We start from the raw sequence: 23,585 nt of genomic DNA on the forward strand, positions 1-23,585 counted from the left end.
GCATCATACATAAACAAACTATATACTTAGATTTGCAATAATAATTATAAGTTATATACCACGAAATAAATTCATATGATATTTCAATTAAAGCCCTTTTGCTTGTCAATACATCCCTGTTTTTTCAGTTTTCCCTCCCAAAATACCAAAAAATCAAGTCATAAATCATTGATATTTTTGTTAATAGAACGTTTTTGATTGATCAATAAAGTCAGAGTTGTTAGAAGTATGAATTAAAAATTATAAACTGTAGTTTTAAAAATTTTGAAAAGTCTTACATTCTTGTAAATAGTTATTTAATAAGAGTTTAAAAAAACGAGTTTGAAACATTTTTTTTGTGCAGATATAAAGATATAATGTGGGAGTCCTTGTTGGGGGTAACTGCAGAAAACTAATCTATCTCACAAAATGGAATAAAATAAGTTTTCTTACAAAACGCCTAAACAAATTTATACACAAAGTTTAAATATGGTAATTATAAAATTTAATTATATATGCATAAAAACGTTTTAGTTATCTTAGCTGTATTAAAATTGAATTGACAAGTATTTTTAATGCAAAAGTGATCTTTCGCGCGAATGTATAAACACCCTTTGGAATTTTTAAAATTCATTAAACTTTTACAATTATATATTTTAGTTGCATTTTTTTAATTTGATCCGTACAACTTGGAAAATTTGTAATAATTTGTCATTCCCACAGTTCATGTTTGAGAAATAATTGATTTTGATTTTTTTGTGCATAGATTTACCAACTCTGAGTATAGTAAAAGATGCTTAGAAAATGTTAAGATTTGATAATATGATGAGACATTTTTACATTCACACTCCCTTTAAAGATCTACCAGAATTCAACTAGTAAGTATCCCCCAGTAAGTAATGCAAAATGTATACAAGTATAAATCACATTATTTATATCATAAACTGTTTGAGGGGGTGTCAAGTTCAATTTTTTGGTGGGCAAAATACTTATGGCTCACCACCTCTTTATATCAGAGAGTCAATCAATCCTTCATTTATTACAGGTAATATCTTTCCTTCAGCTCATACATTAAATAAGTAAACACTATATTAATGCTTAATTTATATTTGTTATACTTTTTTGTCTTGGTCTGTTTTGTTTGCAAAACATTTATTTTATTTATTTTTAATGTCCACAGTGACAAAAGGTATTTTTTAAAAGGTGTAAATCTAACCTTTGATGTGTAGATGCTCGATGTTTCATGTCATGGATCGCCTCCAAATATAATATGAAAATGCCAGATGGTTATGATAATAATTTACCAGATTCTTGTCATGAAAGAACTGAAACAGACAGAAAAAATTTAAGGTAATGTTATTTTTGCTAAACATCTTTCTCAGTGCTTTATAAGATTTTTAAAAATTTTGAATACCTTAAACCAACAGATTAAGAAGATGAGATGCCATAGGCCTTGGACTTGATAACACAGCCACAATTTATATAATTGATATTCAAATGAAATATGCTGTTGATTATTGATCAGAGATTCTATTTTTACATATATAACATCAGTGGTACATTTGTTCTTATAATCAGATTACTATCCAAAAAGAAGTAATTATAAAACTTAGAAATAAATCAAATTTTGAACCAATAAATTAATGAGAATCAATCCATCACAAAATTGACAAACAAGGTAATCCACTAAAATTCCTTTGTTTTCATATAGATGGTTTCCAAAATAGATTATTAAAATATCATGGAAAATTTAAACATTCTAGTAATTGATTGAAAACTTAATAACATTAGTCAAGTTACAACATGTATACATTGTTATCACATAAAAGTACACTTTCTAGCTGGTTATCCAACAAATAAAAGGGAGGTGAGGGAGTGGGCGATGTTAAAATTTTGGGCTAGAAGAAAACAGGTATACAGAGATGGGACAATGAGCAATAAATCTATTTTAAGAGTTTTGCTGAAAGGCAATGGAAACCAGTTTTAAAAACAAAAATTAAAAACATTTTAACCCTTTCATGAGGGTTAAATAAAAAAATATATATTGGAAAATAAATTTCGTAACTCAAATTGCATTTTTGAAAGAATGAAAAAAGCATTATTATAAATACCTATCTGAAGATTAAATAAAGAAATCAAAAGAAAAATGGAAGAAAAAGCAAGTGAGAGAGAGGTTAAAAAAATAGGAAAACGCTAAGGTAGAATGTTAATACGTTCATAGTATCAAAGGCTTTAATTATAAAATAAATAACTAAAATCAGCCGGACAGAAATTCTAACGTAAGTAGTTGAACTTGAAGTAATCTTTATGTGTAAGTTGATATATTTATATTCTAACATTTCCCCTTCCCCCCCCCCCAAAAAAAAATGCATATGAATTGTCAGGGAAATTTTAACAAGATCCATAATTCTATCTCTTTCTATTCTAAATAAAAAAATGCATAGAATATTCTAAACTAGCGGATGCGTACCCAGCATGAAGGGGCTCTGTAATAAAAGAAACAGAAACAGGCTAGAAAAAAATAGCTTAAAACCATCTGAAATTGAAATAGCCTAATACTGTCATGGGACCTTTTTGAAGCTTGCCTAAAATAGAGAACCCAATCGCTTCAGTAGTTATTGAGATCTTAACCTTCAGACAAAAAAAGAACTTTTATTTTTATCTACAGACTAGAAAAATTCTTAAACCCATCCCAAGACTTAAAGTGGCTGTGAATTTGCAAATAACCTTATATATATATAGGTAGATAACTGACAATTGAAGATAAATCTTTAAAAATATTGCCTAAAAAAATTATAAATATTTAATTAGATGAAAAAGAATTTTCAAATTTTCTAAACAGAACAATACCGCGCCTATCATTATTATGAAAACTGAATAATAAATGCATTAAATACGAACAATCCCAGTGATTTATAGGGAATTGTATTCAAAATAGATAAAGCATTGTGTATTTTTTTAAATGTCATTTAAAAGTAACACAACATGATTATCATTTTAATGATAAAAAATGTAAAAAAGAAAAATAGTCGAAGTTCGAAAAATAAAATGTTTTTTACCGGCACGACATTTTATTACCTCTCTCTCTCTCTCTCTCTCTCTCTCTCTCCTCTCTATCTCCCTCTCTCTCTCCCTCTCTCTCTCTCTCTCTCTCTCTCTCTCTCTCTCTCTCTCTCTCTCTCCTCTCTCTCTCTCTCTCTCTCTCTCTCATTCAAATCTATAAAAAGTCATTCTAATCTAAATATATATTTTCTAATTTCTATTTAATCCACAAGCAACTGCGTCTCTAGTATCTAAGGATATTCAAAGGGATATAAAAGGGCAGAAAAATAGCTTAAAACCAACGAACGACTTTTTTAATAAAAATAAAATAGCCTAAAACCTTACCCAAAAACTATAAGAAGCTTCATTGTAAAATTGAACCATATCGTTTCAGCGGTTAGCGAGATCCTTCTCTACAGATAAAAAAAGCTTACAACTTTATAAAATCTTTTCATTTAAAACTCACCCTTCAGTAAGTAATTGTATGCAGGGAGGAAATGGATATTTGGATTTTTATTACATTAGTTCCCAAAGTTAATGACATTTTGTTAGTTGGCTAATTAACTTTGGGGTCTTTCATAGAATTTTAATTGGTTGGTTTATTACTTTGAGTGTCCAAATGTTTAAACCACTAAATATTGTTTACAAAATGGGTAATTTTGTGTATATTTTCATTGTGAATATCCATTAATTTATCGGCCATTGTCTTATGCCTCTAGTTCCCTGGTTAATTAGGTAGCAATGGGTGTGCGGGTGGGTGCGTTAAGTGTGTGTGTGTGTTAGTGTTATACTACGATAGTCTGTGTGTGCGTGTGTGTGTGTGTGTGTGACGAATTACAATAACTATTCATTTTGGAATAAAAAAAATAATATTTATTTTTATGGTAAAACTTTAATAAAATGATTGAATTTTTTGCTGAAGTATATAGCAAATATAATAAATTTTTACTTTTAAAACAATTTAATTCTTAAATATCATTCTTTCTATAGATTTAAACAATTTTTCTATTGTCTTTATACCGGCTCAAATATACCGAAATTTAGTTAATGATTTTATAAAATAAACCAAACTTTTTCATTACATTTTAAAGAAAGTTCAAAGACAAATATTAATAGACATGTACTACAAAAATATTTCCTAAGTATTGATTTTTTTGTTTTTGTCTGTGAGCGAAGAAATGGCTTATTTTCTTATAGTTTAATTGTTGCAAAGATTTTAATGTGAACTTTATGTGGAAATAACCTCGGCATTTTAAACTGATTTTTTTCTAACTTAATTGAACTTTTAAGGCATTATTCTATGGAAATTACTTAAAAACTAAGAAAAGATAAACGAAAATGCATTTTGAAAAATAAATTCTTGATCATTTTAAATCTGAAAATTAAATGGCCTAAAACCATCACAGGACCTATGTTAAGTTAATATAAAATAGGAACCCAATCAGTTCAGTAGTTATTAGATATTAAGACATTGAAATCAAATTGGCAATGTATTTACAAATAAAAATATTTGTATTAGTTATTTATTGTTGTATGTTGTAAATCATACAAAACTTGAATAGAAGTTTAGGTAATGAAGTCTTCCCTGTAAATGCTAAAAGCTATATTGACAGGCCGACAGCATAAAAAACGTGGAAAAACACATTTCTCTGTATAATATGTGGCCTCAAGAGCATTGCAGACAGACTGACGGGCCAATTGAGAAATAGAGTAAATGGGTGCTTTCTCATATCAAGTGCATATCGAGCCTTGAAAATACACTTCCATATTTCAGAAATAAATTGTAAATTAGAAGGGTTTTTCCCATTAGCCTAACTCCTGCAGGGGGCCCTGACCCACTGAGGTTTACCCTTGATGTGCCATTTCTCTTGATAATAAATTAATTAAAGAACATATAGAATTTCTAAGAAATTTTGAAGCTGAACATCAATTATATGACCTTAGTAAAGCTAATAAACATGGGGATCTTTACAATAGAATTTATACAATATCTTTGATAGTAGATGCATATCAAAGCATTCCAACAGACGGACAGACAAAAAAGTTATAAACTGGATGTTCATTAGTATGGGGATGATTTTTTTTTAAATTCCAGCCATTGATCTTTAATAACTGAAGAGAAATTCACGTTTACTCCTTTACAATTTCCTACAAACAGACAGACAGACAGACATTAAAATTAGAGTACAAATAAACTTTTGAAGTTAATAAAAATCTAATAAGGTAGAGGGTCAATGTGCATGGTTAAAACATTAAATGTCAATAGAAATATACATATACAGTAAACTTTAAACATACATCTCAAATACCATAAAATCTAAATGCTAAAACTTTAACATAATGGACGGACTGACTGACAAAGTTAATTGAATATATGATGCTTTTTAGTCAGCAAAATCCTCACATACAAATTTGATTTCTATTTTTATTTTTAATTAAATTATAATTCTGATTGTGTACCAGACAGAAATATAAAGTTCATGCAAGATTTTCCGCTAAAATATTTTTTAGTAGAGAAGCTACTCTATAATTTGAAATGTCCCTCTGTCTTCTTTTCCTAATAACTTGGACCCTAAGGCGGCCTGAGGCCGATTCGTCACTAGTGTACACATAAAAAAAACATCAGTGGACAGAAAATTGTTTAAATTATTAAAGAAATTCCAGCAACAAAAGTTAACAAAAAACATAACTTTAGATATTAACTCACACAAAATTAATTTGTTCCTCCTATCACGACCATTTTGCTTTTACACTGCTTGTTGATGGTCCAACAGGGTGTAAATCAGTTTGTACAATTCTGCAATTAAAGAAATTATTTATTATTTGCCATTTGCAAAACTTCTATTTCATGCATTAAATACATAAAACTCATTTCACATTTTCCATAAATTATTTTAAACAATTATCTAAAAATGTCAAAGAGTTGACTTTTGACACTGTAAAGTATTTTGGAGAAGAAATATAAATTAAACTCATCATTATGTTTACTGCAGTAATATATATAAATTATCCTAAGTTCTTTCCTTCTATTTTGGGAGCATACTAATAAAAAAATTATTTAGGACTGAATCTACTTGCATGGCGTTTGTTGAATTTGCTCGTTTAGAGGAATGTAACTTAACCAAATCACAGGTATTTTATGCCTTTGGGAAAAAGGGATACAGTTTTTCTACAAATTTAATTTTTGTTAGTGCTTGCTCATAATTGCATAAGCCTTGGGACATGTAAGATATTTGTCTTTCTGTATGTCAAACTTTTTCAAACTAACTAACATTGGCCATAGCTTAGAGGTATAAAATATTTAGAAGATTGTCTTTTACAGTATTAAAATCGTCTGACCAAGCCTAATCAATTAAGGATACTACAGAGGTCAGCATCCTGTCATATGTCATATGTCTGTAGTCCTTAAGTTAAAATTACTAATTAATAAATGTATATAAATTTTTTAAAATTGCTTTGTGATCACTTTGATAAGGGTTCAGATTAAACTGTTTTTAAAGTATTTTTGAATGAGGGGTCAAAAATATACTTTGCCACATTTAGAACAAGACTGCAGGGCCCAAATTTTAATTAGGCCCCCAAGTAAGTTTTTTTGGGGATTTTAAAAATTATTTTTTATAGTAGATTAGGTAATTTTTACAACAGCGGAAACACTTTTAATATTAATTGCTTATTTCTTCCTTTCTTTTCATTTGTACATTCTACTATGCCCTTGAGTGGGTATAACAAATAAAAAATATTTATGAAAGTAAAATACATTAGTTTAAGAATATCGTTGAGCTATAAAATCTGCATTTTTGTTAAAAGAAACAACCTGGATGGGTAAATAAAAAGAATTTTGGACAATTTCTTCATTGAATAATTTTATTGTCTTTTCCCTGTAAAAAATTTTGGGGGTTTAAAAAAAACGAGAATTTTCTTTATGCAAATCCGCGCCATTTTATATGGTTTCTGGATAAATAACTTTGTACATTTTTTCCCCCAATTTATTCTATTTTCCTTAATGTAAAAATATAGAGAAAAAATTGGTAGAGAAAAAACGGAAACTTAAAAATTTCAAATGGCTCTAATTTTCTTATTTTTGAAGCTAGAAAAAAATTGTTTATGCAGAAAATGTTTATGTAAATATGTAAATGTTTATGCAATATATGTAAATTTTATATTAGAAATATCAAAATACAAATTTCATAGGCCGCAGCTGTAATTGGCAGCTGCCAGCCGCCGCAGTCGGCAGGAAAAGGGCGACGGATCTTTATGAAATTTTAATACGTTATGTAGACATGTAAGAAAAGCTTAAGTTTAAAATTTGAAGTCTCTGAGTCAAAAATGGCGACCACAGGAGCCTTTTAAATATTTCTGAACACCTGGAGGATCAGGACCTGCAGGATCATACCTGGAACCTGAAATTGACTTGAACACTTGTATTTAATAAGAGGATGTACTACTAGAGGATATTTTAGTATTTTGGTAAGAAAAAATGCTTTGTTAAGTCAAAAAAATATTTTTGCTCTTTACCTGGATGACCCTGCCAGGTTTGCTGGCATCCTGTGCCCGCCAGGATGGAGATATTAAAAAAATTCCAACTCTCAGTTATGTGTCATACCCAAACTTAAAAAGTCACGCAGTTTGGGCTCTTTATCTTTCACACACAGAAAATGAGATAGAAAAAACCGTTAAGGGTTAACAAATATTTTATGATTTCCACCCCAAAATAGGAATTACTTAAAGTAAATTCACCTTACCTTCTTATTTTTTATATAAACAAAGATTTTTAACCTGGTTTTATTACCTGGTATAGTAAAGTAAGGTAGAGGGAATATATTGAAGTAATAGAAAGCAAGAGATCAAGACTTTCTAGAGGACCTGCTTACCTCTTAAATGAATGATTTTTAGGAATTATTTAATTTATCTGGATGTTGGCATTATGACGAAGAAGGACACTCGGACCATTCATTTTACTGTCAAACAGGTAAAAATTTGATCTATACAATTTTAGAAATCAAGCAGACTCTGTCATGCTCCCTGTTGTTTAAGTGTGACATAAAGCCTTTCCCTCTTACCATTGATAAAAGATCAAAGAAAACTATTATAGAACAATACTGAATTAACTAGGTATAGGAACAAAAAAAAAATATTGAGGATCTGCATCATCTTCATCATCTGCATAAAAAAAATGGAGGGGGAATTTTTTTGTCTTTGGAGGGGTTGGGGGTGTCCCACCCCCCAAGAAAATAGCCTAAAACCACCACAAGACCAGTAGGTATATTCCTGAAGAGTAGAATCCGATCAGTTCAGTGGTTACCGAGATCTTAAGGGACGGACAGACAGACAGATGGACAGACATAAAGCTACGTTGTATTATAGATATATATATATGATATTATAATCAAATATATAAATTCTCAGTGACTGGAGGAATAGGTACCTGTCGCAATGATTGCCCTGGAGTCAGAGAAGTTCAAGTGGGCATTGGAGCAGTTGCTGGTTTGACTGCACTATCCTTAGCAGGTAGTTTAGGATTGAGCTTATGAAAATTTTCATTCCAACATTTTTAAGGGCAATTTACATTGTGCGTTTATATAAAAAGATTTTTAGTAGGATTTGGAAGTGTCAAATTTCTAAGAATCTGTAAAGTTATGTGTTCTAATACTTTAAAACAGCATTAGAATACTTAAAGTAGGCAGGGAATTTATTTAATGGGGTACAATTTAGAACTGTAAAGAAAAAGGCATTACAACCACTGCAGGTAAAATCTTTCATCTTCTGAAATTTTTTTTGCTATTTCTTTGCAATGTTATCCATTTATGAATTATATAAGGAAACATTTTATTCAAAAAGATAATCTTGTATTTGCACTTAAAGGAAGCCTGCAAGAAATACCACGCTTTAACTGCTGAAAGACTGCCACAAGTAGACTCAATACCCCAAATTTGAAGCCTTCAGCTTCTATAACCAAAAAGTTCTAGGCATTTTAAAATGACATTTTATGTACAATGAAAATTTTGAAAGAATTTTAATGCTAATGTAAGAAATTTTGAAATTAAACTACGTGGTCTAGAAACAAAATTATAAGCTTATTTTTGTCATCAATTTAGATTGCCAGTAACTAATTATATTTTTACAATAAAAATACCCATTTTTATAGTCAAAATCATTTTTTTTTAAATTAAGTTTAACTTAGTTTAGCCAATCAGAAAGCTGAATCAGCTAAGCAACCAATCACAGCTGAGCTTGTATTAGTTTACCCCTTTGTTTCCGCTATGATTTTTGTTTACAAATGCAATTTAAATCGAATTTTTAAAATAGATTTTGACTACGAAATGTGGTGTTTTATTATAAAAATGTAATCAATTACAGGCAATCTAAGTTTCTGACAAAGATAAGGTTATAATTTTGTGTCTAGGCGACATAATTTAATATTGTTTTTTTCTTTTATGAGCATTGGAAATTTTTTTAAAATTTTCATTGAAATGCCTAGAACTTTTTTGTTATTGAAGCTGCAGCCTTTAAATTTTGGGTATTGGGTATACTTGTGGCAGTCTTTCAGCAGTTAAAGGGTGGTATTTCTTGCAGGCGTCCTTTAACACCTATTTAGTTGAGAAGTATCATGTTAAGAATATTAAACCGACTGCACAAAAAAAATTCTCATCAGATTATCTCATTATATAATCTCAAAGTTAGGGCAAAACAGGCTTAAAAAACAGCTTTTTCCACCGATTTTTACTATATCCAAGATTAGGGAATAAATTTCCAGAGTATAAAAATGTGCAGTTAATTGTCTTTTTTGCCTTCTATAGCTAAAACTAAACTTGTTTACATAGTTCTGTATTTTTCCTAACAGTTAAGCCGACTTTTAACATAATCCTTGCTTTATACTAATGTATAGTTACTTAGAAATTGATAAAATAAGCAATATTTTTTTATTTAATATCAAATACAATAACAAAGCAAAAAACAAGTTTTCTTATTAGTATCCAATTAACTTTAGATGGCCCATCTCTCGCCCACCTTTCATTACAAATTTCTGAATAATTAAGGTGCAATATTTCTTTATAAACAGTCTGATAATAGTATGATCTAAATCTCCAAAGTGAAGTTATTTATTGTATGACACAATAAAATAGGATATTATAATTTCAAATTACCTCTGAGATTCAACCCTTTGTAGACAGTGAGGATTTTTTTTGTCAATACTACAAATTTAAAATAAATCTGTATTACCTAATTACTACGTTATTAAAACATGAATTAAGTTTGTTTCCTTTATAAATTCTTCTGTGAAGCTAAATAGCAAATTATAATAATAACTGATCTACAAGCTTTTTTAAACAGTTTCACATTGTACTTCATAAAAGTAAATAAGATGTCTTATACTGTTTTAAAGTCTTAGAACACATAATACAAGAGGATGGTAACTATTGTCCCCTTTCCAATACAACCTGCTTGCTATTCTTCTTTTTCGTAGTTACTCTATAATTGTTTTTCCTAAATAAACTGTATCTAAACATTATTGTTTCTAGGAGGTCTTTTCATATTACTAACATTATTAATTTGAAATGTTGCTAGGGAGTGCTATTGTACCGCCATTTGCAGTTGCAACTTCTGCCCTTCTTGGTTATTTTTCCCTGTCAAGGTAAAAAACTTTATATTAAATTCTTTATTTACATCTAGTCTTTAGATAATTCCTGAATTTCTGAGCATAACATAAACCTTTCTCCAATTTTTTTATTATAATTTGATGGCTTAAAATAAGTATTGTTTGGCATTTATGTGTACTGGGAGATAACTCTACATTGTTGATTAAAGACTATTTCAGATTATTGGTAGGCCTTCTTTAGTTATTTAAAATTTTGTGTGGGCATAATCTATACGTTTTTCCGTTAGAGGCATTTTAAGTTTTTGGAGATATTCATGTACTGCACTAGATAGTGCCCGAATGGTTGAAGCTAGAAAAAAAAGTATTTTTTAAAAACAGAAAAAAGGATGGAGAAGGGGGGGGGGGCACAGGTTGAAATAGTAGGTTGAATGTGGCACCATGATTGTCATCTTTGATTTCAATTTTAAAATACATGATACTTTGATGTAATTTTTAGACAAAATCAATGTCCAGAAGTTTGTAAGTTGAGCTTTGGTATGTGTTTACGTGGAAGAAGATGTCGATTGTTACTGAATAGCTCTCAAACTAGCAGTGCAACAAACAGGAGAAGGTTCACATCACAATTTTATCAGGTTTGTTTAAATCTTTATCCTTCGAATTTGTTTCTGTATTTTTGTTTTAACATTAGATGGTTAAGAAATTTTATTTTTGAGGCTGTTTAAATAGTGAATGAATAGATATAGATTGTTTATACACAGAGTTTAAATTTATTCAAATAATTATATTAATAATAATTTAGAAAAATCCTGAACAAGTTTTGACAGATATAAGACGAAAATCAGAAAGAATTCTTCAAGAATATGCCGAACAATATTATATAAAAAGAAGAAATGAGGAGAATAGAATTCTACAAGAATATGCTGAACAATATTATATTAAAAGAAGAAATGAGGAGCTGCAGACAGGATTCTTCCATGAAAGTCTTGGTTTTATGTCAAAACTTTTTGACACTTTGTACGATTATATATTTGAATAGTGCTTTACAAAACCCTTAAAGGGCAAAAATTATATAATCTAAGAATATCCAATTTTAAGTCTTCCAAATTATAGAGGTAATTGTCCTTTATTCTTTTTCTTCAATGAAAATTGAACTTTAAATGATATGTAATTAATATTGGTATAAACTTGTCAATTTGTAGAAATAAAATTGTTGAAAAATTAATTTTTATATACATATTGCTAATAATACTGCATATTTGAATGAAAAGAAAGATTGTTGTAAAGCTACTCTACATTAAATCTGTGATGAACTCGCGTCCGTGGCTCAACACATAGTGCATCCGCTTGAATCAGCCAGACACCACATCATAAATAAAGACATTTAACAAAATTTTTATACTGCTGCTATGTCAGGTGCATAAAATTTACAGTTAGAGTAGGGGGAATGCCTAGAACAGACGCAACTCATTACCATGCACAGTTGGGAATTCTCAAACAAAGGTCGTGCAATCAAAGGGTTGGTTGTCTGTTGGATGTTACTGAACCTAGTATCCACCAGTCGGAGTTAGATTATTACATCCTATTCCAAGGGGATGAAGTCCTTGGGTTTTCTAGATAATCACATGAAATTAAAGGAGAATAATTTGGTAATAAATCTGTGTTGACAAACAATAATTACCTAAAAATATGGTTCCATTATAATTATGGATGCCGAATCTTGATTTTTTTCTAATTCATTCATGCTTACTTTGAATGACAACTTTCATAAAAGCATAGCTTTAAAATCAGGAAAAACGCACATTAACTCTGATAGAGTAAAGCTGCAAAGCAGAATAATAACCTTAAAATTATGTAAATTGTTGGAAAATTGCGTAAAAACAGGATATTGTTTAAGGACAAACATTGAGGCCTTGATTTCAAAGATTATATTTTACCCTGTTGTTTTAGGAATCATGATTTCCAAATACAAGATGAATAGAATAATTACATAATTAAAAAGTTTTTATAAGGACGTACTTTTCCTAATTCATACCTAACTATTTCAGGAATAATTATACAAAGTTTGTGATAGATAGGACAATTTAACATGTGAAACTAATGATACGAGCTATCTGTTATAGACCAACACTAATTATAGAAAAGCTTCTTTTTTGACTAATGACTAAGTTTTACACTTTTATTTCTAGATTTTAAACACGGTTGACAATATCTATAAGTAGCAAAGTACAATAAATCATGGATGAACACAGGGACAAAGTGAGTTGAAGAGCCTATGTCATAAAAAGAAAAGAAGGAGAGATAAAAAATAAAAAATAACAAAACCTAAAAGTAAAGTCAGATTAGAAGTGTAGTTTTAAATTTTCTGGCAAAATTTACAGGAGTAAATCTTCTTAAAAGTAAAGATCCCAATGTGTCTAAATAAATTCATAATGTCTGTAAATTTTTTTTCACATGTATCACAAGAGTATGGCTTCTCTACTTTTTGAACATTTAACTCACCATTAGTATGGAAAGCTTTCATACATAAATGACAAGTGTAATTATGAATACTTCTTTTGACAAGAATCACAAGAGTTTTGCTTCTCAACTTTGTATGGGAAAGCTTTTTTAACATATATTATAAGAGTATGACCTTTCATTTGTATTAATTCTTATATGTATAGTAAATTTTGTGTGTTGCGAGAAAGCCTTTTCACATGTAACACAAGAGTATGATTTTTTTCTCCTGCATAAAATCTTTTAAGCACTAATACCTAAAAATACTTTTTCCCATTTCATATAAATGGTTTATCACCAGTTTTAGCCCTGATATGTCTGGTCGAATGTCTCTTGTAAGGTAATTCTCTATGGCAGATACGGTACTGGTTCATTGATTTCATCTAAAAGTAAAAAATGAGTAGCAAAATTAATTAAGCAAGTGTAATCTTACTCTTTATATGACTAGCGGCTTACACTTATCCTAATTTTGACGGGTGGTTGAGTGTTGTTAAATGGTTAAACATGCCTTATAAATAGAAGAATCTATACTAGAAAAATAATTTTTTTTCAGAAAAGGATCATCCCTAAATAAAGCTTGTTCAGATTTTCTTTGCGCACTTTAAAAAAAAGGGGGGGGGGGGAAGTTAAGTCCCCCTCAAATTCAGTATTTAAAGAAAAGAAAAACTTTTTTGCAAGTGTATTTTTTCCAGGGGCGTTTTATTTCGGGAGGGTGAAGGAAGCCTCCCCCAGAATAGTTATAAATATTCCCTGATCCTACAAAAAGCTTCACTGTAAAGGAGAAATGTAAAATGGACCAGCAGTTAGCGAGATCATAAGCTACAGATAGGCACAAAGTACATAGATATCTTGTTCCTTTTCTAAATAGATATTGGAAGAGAAAAAACAATAGTATAACTAATATCGGTTATAGTCCCTTTCGTGGCAACGCTCCTTAAGGGTCGATTCTTCGTATTCTTAAAATGGCTTTTAATAGGTTATTTTTGTTAGGTTAATATTGGGTTAAGTGATTGCCCCGCAGACTTGAGCCCCCCGCAGGGGATAGAAATAGGAAAAAACCTACTGTAAAAATACAAAGAATCGCCACTTAAGGAGCGTTGCCACGAAAGGGGCTATACCTCTAATGTCTTCAGGAGCAATATATCATTGTGGCTATTTTGTTTTAGCATATTTTTCTGATAGAAAAAGATTTCAGATTTATCTAAATATTTGTAATATCATGCTATATTAGCTACCATCACTCATTTCTTTATGATTACATTTTGTATATCTGAAGAAAAAAAAGTTTGGAAAAATGTGAAAAAATGAGTTGGTTTCTACTTAATTAATATCACAAAACAATTAATTATATTCGAAAAATTCTGAATGGTTTCTTTTAAGTTATTTCAACATTCTAAGCCTCCGTGTTGACTGTTGATAGAGAGAGGATCCTCATCAAGAGTTTCTTCTTCTTTTATTTCTAGTTTAATATCAGCTTCACCACAATCAACAAAACTGGTAGAAGCAGGAGCTGGAACTGTATTCTTAGTAGATTCTAACTTCTTGAGATGTCCAGCTGATTTTTTTATGTCTTTTCAGGTCTGAACTTAATTTATAAGATTTCTGACATAATTCACAAGAGTATGGCTTATCTCCAGAAGGTGAAACTTTGTCTTTAGTAGATTTTAACTTTTGCTGGTGTTTAACTGTTTTATTATGTTTTGATAAGTGTGAACTTGTATTGCAATATGTATTGCACATTTCACAAGAATATGGTTTATCGCCTGTATGAATTCTCTTATGGACAGTTAAAATACTTTGCTTTGAAAAAGCTTTTTTACAAGTATCACAAGTGTATGGCTTCTCTCCTGTATGAATTCTCTTATGAACAGTTAGCTCACCATTTGTACAGAAAGCCTTTCCACATGTATCACAAGAGTATGGCCTTTCTCCTGTGTGGATCCTCTTGTGTTTTATTAAATTACATTTCTGTGTAAATGCTTTTCCACAAAAATCACATTTGAATGGCTTCTCTCCTGTATGAGTCCTCTTATGAACAGTTAGCTCACCATTTGTACCGAAAGTCTTTCCACATGTATCACAAGAGTATGGCTTATCACCTGTATGGATCCTCTTGTGGTCAGATAGATGACTTAGTCTTGAGAAAGTCTTTTCACATGTATCACAAGAGTATGTTTTCTTTCTTGTATGAATCTTCTTATGGGCAATTAATGTACCTTGTTGTGAGAAAGCTTTTTCACAGGAATCACATTTGAATGGCTTCTCACCTGTATGAATTCTCATAGAGAGTTATTAAATTGCACTTTTTAGAGAATTCCTTGGAGCAGATATGACACTTGTTCATGGTGGTTTCTTAGTTGTTCTTGCACCTGGAATAAATAATATATTATATAATACTTGTGTAGAAATGGAAATAATAATTTAAAGCCTTATAATTTTATTGTAATCATTTCAAATATTAACGTTAGTGTTACAGCTACTCTTTAATTAAGGTGTGTCTGTAGGTCTGTTACTATGTAGGTAAAGTACAATTTGTACATCCATATCTTATTTAGTATAGCTGTTCTATACGAAGAGTGTGTCCGTCACTATGTAGTTAAAAGTATACAAGATGTATTTTATAAAACTTTCCTCAACTCCATATCTTATTTAATATGTCTACTCTATATGAAGGGTGTGTCCGTCACTATGCAGTTAAAAGTATACAAGATGTATTTTATAAAACTTTCCTCAACTCCATATCTTATTTAGTATGTCTACATAATATGAAGGGTGTGTCTGTCTCTATGTAAGTAAAAGAATTCCAGATATACAACCTGTATGATAACTCTCCTCTTACATCTAATTTTTATCCCACTTACTCTTCTATCTACTCACAAGTACATGACTATAGTATTATTACCCGATCTACTTTTGATGTTTATTTAATTTCTATCTTTAGCTTTTATCCTATTATATAACGTAGTAAGCGTTTTTTGTCTGTCCCAAAGGATCTCGCTAAATGCTGAACCGATATTGTTCTCTTTTACAGTGAAGCTTTTTATAGGTCCTGGGAAGGTTTTAAACTATTTTTGGGGAGGGTGTCTTCACCCCCCTCCCCCTCCGAAAAATATTCTTTACCTACCTACTCTTTTGAAACTCAAATTTAAAATTGGCTGAGGTCGACTTTTCCATCTCCTACCTTAAGTGCCCTAGAGACTTCTAGGGGCGTAGCCGCTAGTTTAAAATATATAGTAGAGAAAAAAATCACCCAAAACCCCCATTTAAAAAAAAATAATATCTTTATAGAAAAAAAACTAATTCACTTCTATTATGGACAGACAGACATCATTTATCTTAATCAAATATTAGGATTTTGCTACATAATATTCGTAATAGAAAACCTACTTTACTAAACTCTAATCTCTCATTTTTTTATCTTTATATAATCTTAGAGTCTCAATTCATTTTATATTCAGTCTGAAAATAAATATACTAATGATTTTACAAGTTACACAATTCTAATAATGAGATCCTACTAATTGAATATAAGAAAATGAGAAATAGTAAAAGGTGTGTGTTTTAAAAATTAAAAATAGGAATAGAACTCTAAAATTTTGTATAGCAGTTGCTCAAATATAACATAGAACTGTGAAGAAACAGGGACAAAATCACCGCTGTCTTGGAGAACCAGTATATCCCACCAAATATTTTTTGCTTTTTCTCGCTAAATTACACAAATTTGTATCATTCAAGACAAAATTATTATTTTCTAATCAAGTTGACATTTTACTTACTGTGTATACATAAAATTTCGCTGTTTTCGGCGAGAGTAGCGGTTTAGTCGCCGTTTTCTTACAATCCACGTAATACCCCCATTAATGCAACTGCAACTCGTACAGTACAAAAACAGTTTCTACCCAATTATATACATATAAGAAATATTATATACATTTACTATTAAATACAAACATTAATATAAAATAAAGCATTTACTAAAAGACGTTTACAACAAATTCGCAATTTAGGAACAATCATTTTTACTTTTATTTATTTAAACAAATTCTTCACTCTCAATTACTTCTTCCTCATTTATTTCCTCTTTTATAATTACTTCCACACTATCAGCCTCAATCTTAATAGATATAGAATCCTCATCAAGAGTTTCTTCTTCTTTTATCTCATGTTTTATATCAATTTCACCACAATCAACAAAACTGGAAGAAGCAGAAGGTGAAACTTTATTCTTTAGTTCTAAGTTGAGCAGATGTCCATCTGATTTATAATGTCTTGACAGGTCTGAGTTTTTGTAATAAGATTTCTTGCATAAATCACATGAGTATGGCTTCTCCCCTGTATGAGTCCTCTTATGAACAGTTAACTCTCCATTTGTATGGTAAGATTTATCACATGTATCACAAGAGTATGGCTTCTCTCCTGTAATGGATTCTCTTATGATGAATTAAGTGACTTTGTTGTGTGAAAGTCTTTTCACATGTATCACAAGAGTATGGCTTCTCTCCTGAATGAATCCTCTTATGTTTAGCTAATACACTTTGTATTGAGAAAGCTTTATTACACGTATCACAAGAGTATGGCTTCTGTCCCATATGAATTCTCTTGTGTATCGTTAAGTCACCACTTTGTGTAAATGCCTTTACACATGTACTACACTTATATGGCCTCTCACCTGTATGAATTCTCATAAGTCTTGTCAAACTACTTTTTGTAGAGAATTACTTGCCGCAGATATGACACTTGTTCATGATGAATTCTTAATTGTTCTTGCACCTGAAATAAACAATATTTAATGTAATATTTTCTAAGCTACTCTATAATTAAGATGTCCGTACATCAGTCTCTATGTGGGAATAATTATTAGATGTACTCTATATTCTTCTATTTCTAGTCACATGAAAGCGCCCATCTATGAACAATTACATAACACACACAAAATACCTAATACATAAAATCGTATCTTAGCAATACATCTAAACTTGTAATAACAATCTTGTTTCTTAAAATTGTGGTTTGTTATGTATCAAAGTATCCTTGTACATTTTAAAAACTAAGTTACTTTGTTTCTGAACTCAAATTTATTAGCGTTTTGTTTCTCTTTATGTTGTTAATGACAGTTTTAAAATCTTGAGTCTTTTTCATTTATATTTTATCTGAAAATAAACATAATCATTAAGCAACATATGAATTTGATAATGAACAAATAATGAAATATTGATAAAACAAGAGGAATAATTCTTTCCTTCCAGTGAAAGAAATCAAAATTAATCCTTATGAGTTGTATAGACATTAAATGATATTAGCCAAACAAAAAGTCTAAATACCAAAAACTAAAAAAGTTTGGTATTAACAAATTTTCGCCGGAGAAAATATATTACAAACACAAAGACAAGCTTTTTGGAGACCCCTGTTTTGAAGGTCCCAAATGGGGTAATCAAAACAAAGCATTACCAAAAATTATAGTTCAAGGAAAAAGTAATTAAAAAATATATTATTTTTTTCTTCAAAATCATTTAAACCTGATTTTATCTAAGCTGTTGGTACCAATGTAGGCTTAAAGAAATATTGTTTTAATATAATTTTATTTAATTTTTCTATTTGAAAAATATTTAGTATAACGCAAGAAACATTGTAAGATAAATATAATGTTCTACATTCAATAGGAGAATAATCAAAATATTAACATAATAAGTACTGATACAAAGTTAGATTTTACAGAAATTGTACCAGAGCATAAAATTAAAACAATACAAAAATTAGTTAATCAAATAATTTACGTTGAATAATGAAAAGTAAAAAAATACAGTAAATACACGATATCATTAGTTAAAAATATTTGTGATTAAAAGCATTTTGTTTATGATAATTCAATCTTGTGGTCAACGATGTCAATTGTGTTTATGTAATCCTCATCAGGATTATTAGAAAGAGAATCTTTATCCTGAATTCCATCTTCTTCTATTTCCTGTTTTATATTTTCCTCAACATTCTCAGCCCCCATGTTGATAGAGAGAGGATCCTAATCAAGAGTTTCTTCTTCTTTTATCTCTAGTTTAATATCAGCTTTACCACAATCAATAAAACTGGTTGGAGCAGAAGGTGGAACTGTATTTTTAGTAGATTTTAACTTGTTGAGATGTTCAGTTGATTTTTTATGTCTAGTCATTTTTTAACTTTCATTAAAAGATTTCTTGCATAATACACAAGAGAATGGCTTCATACCAGTGTGAGTCCTCTTATGTCGTGTCAAATCACTATTCGTACAGAAAGCATTTCACATGTATCACAAGAGAATGGCTTCTCTCCTGTATGAATCCTCTTATGGTCAGTTAAATGACTTTGTTTTAAGAAAGTCTTTTTACATGTATGACATGAGTATGGCTTTATTCCTGTATGGATTCTTTCATGTTTTGTTAAATCACCTTTCCATGCAAATGCTTTTTCACATGAATCACATTTGAATGGCTTCTCTCCTGTATGAATTCTGGAAGGAGAATTTCTTGTGGCAGATATCACAAGACAACATGAGTTAATTATTCTTCCACATGGAATAAATATTTCTGCAGTAGAAAGTCAACAATAATTAACATTTTTATTTTAGCTTATGAACACTCACTCATGATTCTATCACAACATATTGTCTCAAAAAAAGAGACTGTTAGGTAGTTTGGATGCATAATTATCAAGTGTATAATATCAACACATCCCTGGGCTGGCTCTGGTGGCTATACAAAAGTGTCTCATGATACTCCAAGAGTCTTTGGTCCAAACTCTATGAAACTATGGCTAATCACACCCCACCCGAAGGCGTGTTAGGTTAGAAAAAAAAACCCGCAGAAACGGTTTACACAGGATGTACTGGGACCTTATGGTGGTTTCAGAACATGCTTTCCCTAAATTGAGTTAGTACCTTCCCATAGTTGAAAATTTTAAAATTACTTTTGGTGATTAAATATTACTTTTATTTTTAGACTACCTTAACCTAACCTGCTTTATTGTCTTATTTTGTCTTTCATGTTTATCATGCAAATTCGCTGACATTGCAGTTGAAATGACATATATTGGAGCCTTCTAAAAAGGTCTCTAACATTTTTCAAGCTCTAATACCTTTTTAGATATCTTATTTCAAAGTATTGCTGTAAAATCATCTTTTACACAGCAAAAAGTTGAAATATAAAATTAGTTATATGATATGAAATTAAAACCCTTACATGAATTTATAAAGATATCTATAATACAAAGTAGAACGATGTCTGCCTGTTTGTTTGTCTGTTTGTTTGTAGCGAAGGATCTCGCTAACTGCTGAACCGATCGGGTTCTCCTTTACAGTGTAGCTTCTCATAGGTCCTGGAAAGGTTTATAACTATTTTCTTGTGGGGTGGGACACCCGCAACCCCCCAAAAAATGAAAAATACCCACCCCCAAAAACATTTTTCTTTTTAAAACTAAAAATAAATAGTGGGGTCGACTAAACCCCCCCCCAAAAAAAATTTTTTTTTTCTTTTTCTTTTTTATTTTAAATCTAAAATACGAAAATTGGTTTCATCAAACCTCTTGGGGCAAAGCCCCTAGAGGCTAGGGGCGAAGCCGCTAGTCATTATAATAAAGTAACAGAGTGTTTGTTTGTCTGTTTGTACCAAGGATCTCGCTAAACCGCTGAACCGATATGGTGCTCCTTTACAGCTTCTTATAGGTACTGGGAAGCTAATCTAAAGGAGGGTACAACCACCCTCCCCGAGTCCCCAGAGAAATCGCCAAAAATAAAAAAAACGCCTGCAGATATTTTTAATAATGAGCTCAAAACAAAACTAACACCATAGGTATAGCGGCAAAAAAATTATTTTTGGTAAATAACTGATTTACATAAAGATTGAAAATAAACAATTTTACGTGTCCCTAAAGGCCTCCACGGTACTAGCTGCTAGTAGTTAGAAATAACTAAGATTTATATTCTAGAAAGAGAGAGGTAGGTTGATCTTACTATAATAGTTAGATATAATAACAAAGATTTATATTCTAGAAAGAGAGAGGTAGGTTGACTATGACAGAATTGATACAAGAAATCATGTTTACCTGATTTTGTATTAGTTATATGTTTTAATGAAGTTTGGAAGAATTATACTTTTTCATATCATTTCATTGTTTTGCTTTATCTGAAAAAAATATTACATGCAATGTAACAAAAAGATTATTTGCAAAATATATATAAATTCTAAACAAAATAATCGTAAATTAAAAGTCAAAGTAGAAAAAAGTATGCATATGCAGATATCATTTTTAAAAATAAAGTAATCATTATTTACTTACATTGAAAATATTACATTATTTACAAATTCAGGTTTCATATTAGAACATCAGCTTAATGTTGTTCATCATATTTCAATTTTGTGTTCCACAATGTCAATTGAGTCTGCTCTATCCTCGTTAGAATTCTGTTCACAAGAAAGAGAGTCTTTATCCTGAATTCTTTCGTCTTTTATTTCATGTTTCATAGTTTCTTCAACACCTTCAGCCTCCATGTTGATACACAGAGGATCCTCATCAAGAGTTTCTTCTTCTTTAATCTCAAGTTTTACATCAGCTTCAAAACAATCAACAAAACTGGTAGAAGCAGAAGGTGGAACTAAATTCTTGAATTCTAAATTAAGAAGATGTCCAGCTGATTTTTTATGTTGTGTCAGATCTGAGTTTTTGTAATAAGATTTCTTGCATAAATCACATGAGTATGGCTTCTCCCCTGTATGTGTCCTCTTATGGACAATTAACTCTCCATTTCTTTTGTAAGATTTATCACATATATCACATGAGTAAGGTTTCTCTCCTGTATGGATCCTCTTATGGACAGTTAAATAAATTTTTTGTAAGAAACTCATTTCACATGTATCACAAGTGTATGGCTTCTCTCCTGTATGAGTCCTCTTATGAACAGTTAACTCTCCATTTGTATGGTAAGATTTATCACATGTATCACAAGAGTATGGCTTCTCTCCTGTATGGATTCTCTTATGATGAATTAAGTGACTTTGTTGTGTGAAAGTCTTTTCACATATATCACAAGGGTATGGTTTCTCTCCTGTATGAATCCTCTTGTGGACAGTTAACTTACTACTTGTAAGAAAAGCTTTTTCACATGTGTCACATTTGTATGGCTTCTCTCCTGTATGAATTCTAATATGTACTGTTAAATTGCTTTTTGTAGAGAATTCCTTAGCACAGATATGACACTTGTTCATGATGGATTATTAATTATTCTTGCACCTGGAATAAATATCTTATGTTATACTTGAGTACAATTTTGTAAGTTTGTCACTATGAAAACTATCTTCTTACATCCATCTTATTTTGTATAGCTACTCTATATGTAGGGTGTGTCCGTCACTATGTAGGTTAATGTATATTACTGACATGGTGTCCTATTTTTATTGTTTTTGACATGATCATCCTTGTACATTCAGCTACTGCATGACAAGCCCTGTTGCTTATAAAGATAGCTGCACTTTAACAAAAAGAAAAACAGAGTGAGCAAAAAAGAAATTTTGTTCAATAAAATATCTTAAAATTAAGTGAGTAGCTCACTAATAAAATTAAGATATACATGTGTCACAGGGTTTTGTTGTAAGGAGGAAAAAAAAATATCAAAAGATTCCAAATTACTGATTCTGAGAGAAATGTTGAAAACAAATTCTGGCACAATTAATGAAAAAAATCACATTTACCTGATTTATCTTAGCTATTTATTCAAATAAATGAAGGCTGTAAGAATTTTCATTGTTATTCATTATCTGAAAAAAATTAAAAGGTATAAAAAATGATAAGTTTTGATTTGCAAAATAGAAAAAAATATTTTTAACCAAATAATCTTATATTACCAGCAAAAGTAGAAAAATAATATTTACAGATTTTATAAAGATAAAGTAAGGGTTGGGAGGGGGGATTTTGCCACTTTCACTTCCTATTTGATTTTTAGGCTAGGTATTCATGTTAAACAATATAACCTAAAGACAAAGTTTTATCCCAAATAACCTATGGCCTGACATGAATATCAAGTCTAATAATGGTGGGGTAAATGAAATTGGCAAAACTCCCCCCTCCTCTTTATATTTACATTTAAATAACACAATATTTACAAAATTTGGTATTTCACATAAGAAAACTATTTGTTCATCATATTTCAATTTTGTGTTCTATGATATCAATACAATCTTTATCCTCAATTTCTTCTTCTTCTATTTCCTGTTTAATATTTTCTTCTACATTATCAGCCTCCATGTTGATAGAGAGAGGATCTTCATCAAGAGTTTCTTCTTTAATTTCTAGTTTAACATCAGCTTCACCACAATCAACAAAACTGGTAGAAGCAGAAGATGGAGCTGTATTCTTAGTTGATTCTAATTTCTTGAGATGTCCAACTGATTTATTATGCATTGAAAATTCTGAATTTGAGTTATAATATTTTTTGCACATTTCACAAAAG

General features: G+C 30.2%; 2 protein-coding genes across 2 annotated transcripts; one reads left to right on the forward strand and one right to left on the reverse strand.

The window, feature by feature from the left end:
* The first annotated feature begins 960 nt into the window (after positions 1–960).
* LOC145315034 (uncharacterized) lies at positions 961–11,724 on the forward strand. The gene is made up of 8 exons (XM_080155093.1): positions 961–1,024; positions 1,209–1,329; positions 6,084–6,153; positions 7,915–7,990; positions 8,428–8,529; positions 10,588–10,654; positions 11,115–11,250; positions 11,418–11,724. Exons 2-8 carry the CDS (start codon positions 1,223–1,225, stop codon positions 11,652–11,654), a joined length of 795 nt encoding a protein of 264 aa, XP_080011219.1. The 5' UTR covers positions 961–1,024; positions 1,209–1,222; the 3' UTR covers positions 11,655–11,724.
* A 9,642-nt stretch (positions 11,725–21,366) lies between these two features.
* On the reverse strand, positions 21,367–22,895 carry LOC145315035 (uncharacterized). The gene is made up of 2 exons (XM_080155094.1): positions 22,828–22,895; positions 21,367–22,369 (listed from the first exon to the last, which is right to left on the reverse strand). The coding sequence occupies exon 2, from the start codon at positions 22,342–22,344 to the stop codon at positions 21,484–21,486; it is 861 nt and encodes a 286-aa protein (XP_080011220.1). The 5' UTR covers positions 22,345–22,369; positions 22,828–22,895; the 3' UTR covers positions 21,367–21,483.
* Between the last annotated feature and the right edge of the window lie 690 nt (positions 22,896–23,585).

This window comes from Acartia tonsa, chromosome 3 (genome assembly GCF_053477335.1).
Source record: "Acartia tonsa isolate MP-2025a chromosome 3, ASM5347733v1, whole genome shotgun sequence".
Classification (NCBI taxonomy): domain Eukaryota; kingdom Metazoa; phylum Arthropoda; class Copepoda; order Calanoida; family Acartiidae; genus Acartia; species Acartia tonsa.

What these genes read in the sequence shown, in the direction of transcription:
- LOC145315034 (XM_080155093.1), top strand. Translation starts at nt 1,223, where the DNA reads ATGTCATGGATCGCCTCCAAATATAATATGAAAATGCCAGATGGTTAT. An exon ending in GTAACTTAACCAAATCACAG is followed by an intron (nt 6,154 to 7,914) that starts GTATTTTATGCC and finishes AATGATTTTTAG; the next exon opens with GAATTATTTAATTTATCTGG. An exon ending in TCACATCACAATTTTATCAG is followed by an intron (nt 11,251 to 11,417) that starts GTTTGTTTAAAT and finishes ATAATAATTTAG; the next exon opens with AAAAATCCTGAACAAGTTTT.
- LOC145315035 (XM_080155094.1), bottom strand. Translation starts at nt 22,344, where the DNA reads ATGAACAAGTGTCATATCTGTGCTAAGGAATTCTCTACAAAAAGCAAT.